This window comes from Limulus polyphemus, unplaced genomic scaffold (assembly GCF_000517525.1).
Source record: "Limulus polyphemus unplaced genomic scaffold, Limulus_polyphemus-2.1.2 Scaffold2722, whole genome shotgun sequence".
In the NCBI taxonomy this organism is placed as follows: Eukaryota; Metazoa; Arthropoda; class Merostomata; order Xiphosura; family Limulidae; genus Limulus; species Limulus polyphemus.
The window spans coordinates 62,193-70,233 of NW_013668332.1; the positions used below are offsets into that span (position 1 = coordinate 62,193).

General features: G+C 31.0%; 1 protein-coding gene across 1 annotated transcript in view; it reads left to right on the forward strand.

Annotated features, from left to right (window-relative positions):
• The window catches only part of LOC106467735 (ornithine decarboxylase-like), a 34,658-nt gene extending 29,140 nt beyond the window's left edge, over window positions 1–5,518 (forward strand). Inside the window, exons 9-11 of the mRNA XM_013928112.2 lie at window positions 1,887–1,984; window positions 3,525–3,736; window positions 4,769–5,518. Coding sequence (XP_013783566.1) covers window positions 1,887–1,984; window positions 3,525–3,736; window positions 4,769–4,925 — 467 coding nt within the window. The 3' untranslated portion in view covers window positions 4,926–5,518. The remainder of the gene's footprint in view (window positions 1–1,886; window positions 1,985–3,524; window positions 3,737–4,768) is intronic.
• Window positions 5,519–8,041: the final 2,523 nt, after the last annotated feature.

Below are 8,041 nucleotides of genomic sequence, written 5' to 3' on the forward strand. Positions count from 1 at the left end.
TCCAGGTGTATATATTTTCGTAAAGTTCTCTCTCAAATGAGGAGAATCTTAATTCAAGACAAACTTGTACACTTAGAATGACTGTAATTCTCAGTTTGTTTACAGTTTTCTCGGCACAGTCTAAGTTGTTCATTAGACTTTAGTTGACAATGACAGTATTGTATTCCCTGTTTTCTTTTTCTGGTGCCCTGCTTTAAGCAAAGTGCTCTTGAGGTGCCCGGAATATGATTTTAGTTTCCAGTTCAAGTTTGAACTTTTGAAAGATTTTCACAGTGAAATTTCTTCCTTGAGTTCTGGTAAGGCATCCTTTGCTTTTATTACCAAAGGCAGTATTTAATAGCACAAAATGTTTTCTTTTTCAGTCTGCATAGACAGAATAGAACATACATTAAGCATATTTTTATACAGGCAATATTTTGACAGAAAAGTGAAGTCTTGCATCTTTTTTCAAGAGTCCGTGAAATTTAGCTGATACACTCTGTCCTTGCAACTTGCAATAGAGTTACCCAGTTACTCTGTAAGTAATTTACTCAATGTCTTATGTGTACAACATAATGTGCCATGGACTTTGGGAAAATTAAAATGCTGCACATCAAATGCACTGACAGTTGTCTCAAAGTGCCTTTTGAACTGTCCAGATTATTTGAATAAGTAATATATAGTTACCAAGAAGTCTTTCACATCAGCAAATGATGTAGATACGCTATCTTACATTGCCATTTCAACTCTATGGGGAACACTGTGAATATCTAGAAGCCAAATTCTAGTATTAAAGGAGGCTCCAACAGCTGTATCTGAAACTAGCAGGTAAGTATGTTTCTCTGCTGAAACTGAAGTGCTCACAAAGCTAGTTTTACAGGTACAAGCATCAGTGCAATAGTGGCTGCCAAATGTGAATGCCTGATGCTACCCTCTTTAAATCTAATATACCTTTTCCATGAATTCATGTCAACTTTGAAGTCATTTGTGACTTGTCATTTTTTTTATGGCTATTTCTTAGAGTAAAATATATATAGTTAATTTCGATAAAAGGTTTCATCAACTTGGAAAGATGAAATAGTTACTGATGTTAAATATGCAAATATTCTGTAAAAAATAATTAAAAACTGGGTATTGACTCTTGGCATAATTTTTGTCTAGTTGTATATAACTATTTCTGCATGAAAGTAAAGTTTTAATGTAAGGATAAATTTTAAAGATTTAAAAAAAAGAACTTGCATTCACCTTTGTTTAAAGTTTTAAACATAGTTATGTTAAGTTAAACAGTCTAGAATTTTTCTGTTTTAAAAGTGTATAATTTACTGAATAGACCTTACAGGCTTAGAATTGACCTAATCCATCTAATCTGGTAAACCTTATTTTCATGTTATGTGGATTATGCAAAAAAATACTTTCAACAGTGATGGAACACAGTTGATGATTCACTGTGCTATGATCATGATAGGTTTTATTCCTTTGTTTGGCTAAATGAGGCCTAGTGGTTGGAGACCTGGACTGTGAATCTGAGGAACCACTGACTAATGCCCAGAGGTGGTTGGTATTATTACCTCAAAATTAGGGATGACTAGAGTGGATAGCACTTGTTTATCTTTGCACATTATTCAACAAACAACCAGTTTGTTTTTTTGGTATTGATTTATAAAACTAAGCATGTCATGTCAAGTTTTTTATAGGATTGTCTTCATTATTTACAAGTTACTTTTCTGAGTGTTTTAATTCTTGATGCTGATATATGTAGTTATTTTATTTTTGTAAAGCTTAATATACATGTAAATCAAAAAGAATGTTATCTTTGTGGTGTAAAGCTGAATATGAAGTTTAGTTTTCTACTTCCGAGATATAAAAAGAATTATAAATTTACAAATGTTTGTATTTTTGCTTTAAAGGAGATCCTCTAATAACATATTACCTCAATGATGGTGTCTATGGATCATTTAGCTGTTTGATGTTTGACCAAGCTGAAATAAAACCACTGCATTTAATGGTAAGATAGAGAATGCTGTGTTTCCTACAGAATTGATTATTTATTATAGTATTTTGTATTAATCTCATGACCAATTTTTTAAACCTGATATTTATACTACTACCACTAAAAAAAAAAATCTTATTCCCCTGTCAATGAATGATTTATTCTTGTTACATCACCAGACATCCTATCATTGCTGCATGCTCAAAATCTCATTTTCACCGAATCAGTTATCTTGAACAAACCAATTTGATAATCAATAATGCTGATAAGTGACAAGGATTATAACATGCATCTGGAATAAATGAAAATGTTATCACCTAATTTTCAGCAATTGTTTATTCAGTACCTTTTTGTGTGTATAGCTCTCTGATGTGTGTGTGTGTCAATAAAGATCAAATGTTAATAACCAGTAGTAGAAGCATTGAAACTTGGTACTGAGCTGTGATAACAATTAATCAATAAACAGTATCTCTGTTGAGAAATGATACTTATGTGTTTAGATTTACACTGTTTGGTCTGATCCATCCTGTAGAATGATGTTATTTAGATGATCAGACCAAACAGTGTACATCCTGTAGAATGATGTTATTTAGATGATCAGATCAAACAGTGTATATCTTGTAGAATGATGTCATTTAGATTATAAGACCAAACAGTGTATATCTTGTACAATGATGTTTCAGCACTTGACACAACTGTTTTGCTGGCAAATTATATTAAATAAGTGATTTTGTGATCCTGTTTTATAATACAGTCTGAATGTAGTGGATTAGTAATATGTATTTTGGCTCAAAAATTACAAACGTTCCAGGTTGAATAATGAAAGAATTCTACAGTTGAAATTATTCTCTTGTGTATTTTTACCTTTTCTTTAGAAAAACGTTTTGAGCTTTTTCTAAAAGATATTATTATCATTGAAGTGAATAAATTTTAAATTTCAGTTTTTTTAATTTGTAATAAATTTCTTCTGATTATCTTTGAGGTGCATTTCTTCAACTAAACTGAATACTTTGCTATATGTTAAACTAAAATATTAGTGAGCATGATAGTAAATTCAATGATGGGTATACTGGAATGGATGGCAACTGCCTGTTGTAAAAACAAAAATGTAGATGACGATCTTTTGGAAGACTTTCAAAATGTTGTTTTCTATATTTCTATTTTTTATTCACTGTTAAGTACATTGTACTTTAACAGATCTTAATTGTTATGTATATAACAAACCTATTCCAGAACATTCCTTTATCTTTTCAATAATACAAGTGTATTATTCTCAAATTAAACCTTAATTAAGAAAATAGCAAACGTATATTAAATTACTCTGACACTGCTTAAGACTAATTTCCACAGTCCTGATTTAGCTGAGGATAAGAAAATACACACTATTAAGACATTTATTTTTGTTTTAGAAACTAAGCTTTATTGGATAGCACAAGTCAAAAACAAAAAATATCTCTTTCCCCCCCCCTCAAAAAAGTTTTCCTAATCTTAGAACTGTCAATTGTAATAGGTATTTTTCTTGGTGACAAATTTTCTTTGTTATTTCTACTCTTAGGACAGTGCTGATTATGCAGAAGTGTGCTGTAGTTTGTGGGGACCTACTTGTGATAAGTTGGATCAAATTGTGAAAAAGTGTAGCCTTCCTGTTCTGACAGTTGGAGACTGGCTAATGTTTGAAAATATGGGTGCTTACAACATGACTTTAGCATCCAATTTTGATAATTTTCAGAAACTGTCAGTTAAGACTATACTATCAATAGGGACATGGTAAGCAGTGTTTTGTTTTTATGACATTATTTTTTCTAGCTGCAAACATATTCTGGTTGCAAATGATAAGTAAAATAATGAAAGCACAACTTGTTGATTAAAGACTGATAAGTAACTTGTCCTGAATAGGATGTTGTTTTTTTTTTTTTATTTACCACAAGCTGCATTCAGTGTCATAGGTATGGGTATTTCTGGTAATGTTTTATATGACTGCTGTGTGATATAATCATATATGATATTTAAACCTTTATTGTAATACTTGTACTCTGTTCACACTAAAATAAAATAAACATAAAAAAAAAACCTAGCACTTTCAACAGGTCCATCTGATGAAAGTGCTAGGAGTTAAGACATTCCAATATAAGATATTTAATACTTTTGATTTTATTTTAAAGATGGAGACTGTAAAGAAATTATGTGGGTACATAACTAGGTTTCCTCTATCTGGTTGCGATTATCACACTTTTGTAAAACGTTGCTAGGAATGCTTCATTAAATGACTGCTTTAATATCATAATAATGATATTATGTGGGTATGTACCTTGGTTTCCTTTATCTAATTGAAATAATGTTGCTTTTGTAAAACATTGTTAGGAATATTTTAATTCTATGAGTAATTTCATATCATCCAGTAACAAAATAGAATAGAGAATCTTTAAAAATCCTACATGCTAACATAGTAAAGTGAAATATACAGGTAGAGTAAAAAGTTATTTATGGTATACGTTTTTTTTAAAAGAATGAAACTTGTTAAACTTGGAAGCATCATGAATTTAAAAAAGAAGATAAAATTGAGTTTTGACGAGTTTCCCTAGAACTCCTATGTTCCTGGTATTTCTGGATCTATTCTAATTTTTGTGACCATTTTCCTGAGTTATCTAACAGATCCCTTGCAAATGTAAGCTGTACAAGAATATTATTTGTGTGAATTTAAATGTAACAAAACCTAGTTACATGAGAAGTTGGTTTTACAGAAATTTTTAAACAATACTTAAGTATTCCAGTGTAAGCAATTCTTTTACTTTTTTGCAGTGAGTTTTTGCGAGAACTTCCAGGGTGGTGGCATCTAGCACAAGCTCTTGAAGCCAACATTGAACATGTGCAAGTAGAGAAGGACGGCAAATTACATGATGCCTTAAATTTTAATGTTCTTCAGCAGTTTTCTGTTAAAGATCTGGTGACAGCCTAGACAGACATCCATTTTGGACCGGGTTCAGCTCTGGAGTAAATCAGGAAATACATTACTCTTATTTGAACAGATATTTAATCCGTTAACCTCATCTTATAAGCTTACCTTATTTGATAGTATTAAAACAGTTACATTCCGCTTGCACCATCTTTGAATGTTTTGGTTTATGACATTTTTTTCATTGTATGTTGTTATTTGAGAAAATTGTTTTAAATTATGTATTTCATTTTTTATAGAAAGATGATTTTAAGCACTTCAGGTTTATATATAAGATAAGTAGCTTTCTGAATCAGCTGTGTTAAGCGGGAGCTGAAATTTAATATTTTATGGATTTAGAAGAATTTTTCATATTTGGTCTGGGACCTATTTTCAGACTTTTTGTGAATCAGTTTTTATTTTTCTTTATAATGAGACAATAACAGTATACATTCTCATGAATATCCAGAGTAATTTTTAGTTAAGATTTGGTTACTATTTGGTAGAGCTGTAAAGCTGCAGCTCATTTAACAGTATGGCTAGACCAAGGCTTATTTTATGTATCTATGTGTACCCTAAAAATCAAATGAAATAAAAATGTGTTCCAAAACACTTTATTATGTTTGTTTTGGTTAATTTTTGAAATTTTTTTATTGGTTGGTGCACAATTTATTATGAATAATCTAAACTTTTGTGAAATCTTAATAGTCAACTGAAAAGCAAATTTTTATGTGGTAATTTTTTTTTCCTTGTGAAGAAAGAGGCTGAAGGCCTAGGACGTTGAAACTGTATTAAATGATAGTCAGATACGTTAATTGACTTGTCTCAAGTTAATTTTTTTGTAGGTGTGGCATTCGTTAAGTATCTGTTAAGTGCAGGTTCATGACTGTTAAATGAAGAATAACATGAGCATGGACAGCAAACGAGAAACAAATACACAAATGAAGAAGTAAATAAATTCTTTATTCATATTAATGAAATCTGATTTTGTGAAAACAAAGCTGCCTGGATTCTTTGGACTCAAAACTGGCTACCATGGCTGGAGAAGGATTTCCAAATGTGCTTCTTGACAATATCATGAGTGCAAATTGTATTGGTTGTAAATCTAAACAGAACTGTTGACCTGAAGACAAACCTGAAAAAAGAGGGGAAGGAAAAGTGTGGTGTACAGGTATATCATGCATTTTCTTCCTTCTCATTTTGATGTAGAAATTTTCAACATTTTTCATTTAGTTTGAGTCTATGCATTTTTCACATAACGTGTAATTCAGAAACCATTAAGTTGACTTTGGAATATTGTTACAAAGCTGAACATTGTGCAAAGAAGTCTGTAAAGCAATATCCTTTACTCATAGAACAGATGATATGCAAAGGTTATGGACTACCCCTTTGTTGAATGAAAATAGAAAGGCAGATGTGTAACACTAGTCATTATGGATAAATCCAACATTTTCCATTAATTAAACATTATTATTTAGGATATTAAGTAACTTGCTTGATGGGGAAAACATCTTGAGGGAAGAAAATCTCTCGAACAATTCACAAGTCCAGTAACAGGTGACCATCCAGTATCTACAAAGCAAGTACACACAATGTTTTTTGTTGAATAAATAATTGTCTTCATTTTATGTTACACATCATGTCCAGTCTATTTATTTATTAGCTTGTACTCAGTTACTAATTAAAATTCAGATTTATTTTATTTCTCATGCTGATCATCCCATTCTAAAGTGGTTTATCAGGTGATGCTTACATTTTAGAATAGAATAATATTTAAATAATAACAATAACGTACATTGCATGTAACATGGGACATGGTATGATATACTATGATAGTTTAAAGTATTGTTGTATAAAAAGAAATCGAATGTAAAAAGGTAGTCTAATTTAAAATCAATAGGTACAATTATTAAATGAAATTCTCAGATAGAAATACAGAAATTATAAACAAGAAGTTGAAAAACAAGATAGAAAATGCACGAGAATGAAAGAATTATTACAGAAATTAAATTTTTTCTTTCAAGCCAAATGAGAAAAGCATCTGTAAAATGTAAATGAGGCAATGTTGTTTTTTTTTTACTTGTATAAATAGCGATAAGTAGGTGCAGATCTCGGAACAGCTGTTTTAAGATGTGACAGGCTTTATTGAATTTGAAAAATTTAGGTAGAATAAGTCCGGTGTAGCCATGCAAATAGCAGAAAACTAACAAATCTTCCGATTTAGAAAAATAGTCATCAGGATCAATACAAATACTTCAGAGATGTAAAAATTGAAAGCAGGTGATGGAATGTGGAATGAAAAGGGGTTGACAGGATTAAAAATGTAAGTATGAATGTGAATATGTTGGCTTATAATAAATAGAAGCAGTCAATTTCCTGTTGCATATGGTGACAATGATACCAAGAAAAGGGGGGGTTGTTTGAGGAACACGTCAGCTAAAGCTTAAAGAAAAATGAAATTGGGAAAGGAGTCGATGATATAGTCAATGTATCTAGCATACAGACTAACCTGTTTTTTTTAAAAAACATAGAAAAAATTGATGTGTTGGATATCCTGTAAATAAATTAGTGTACGAAGAACCCAATGTTGTCAATGGCAAACCACAAATTTGGATAAAATGAATTTTATTAAAATTGAAAATAATTTCTGAAATAAGTTTTGTGAGCTGCATGATGGTATCAGTAAAAGGTTCAAGTGCATTTCATGTTCTGTAAGTCCCAGGATGGTATCATAGAAAGGTTCAGATATATTCCATGTTCGGTAAGTCCAAGGATGGTATCATAGAAAGGTTCAGGTATATTTGATGTTCTGTAAGTCAAAGGATTGTATCATAGAAAGGTTTAGGTATATTCCATGTTCGGTAAGTCCAAGGATGGTATCATAGAAAGGTTTAGGTATATTCCATGTTCTGTGTGTCCCAGGATGGTATCATAGAAAGGTCAGGTATATTTCATGTTCTGCAAGTCCCAGTATGGTATCATATAAAAGTTTACGTATATTCCATGTTCTGTTAGTCACAGGATGGTATCATAGAAAGATTCAGGTATATTTCATGTTCTGTTAGTCACAGGATGGTATCATAGAAAGGTTCAGGTATATTTCATTTTCTGTAAGTCCCAGGATGGTATCATAGAAAGGT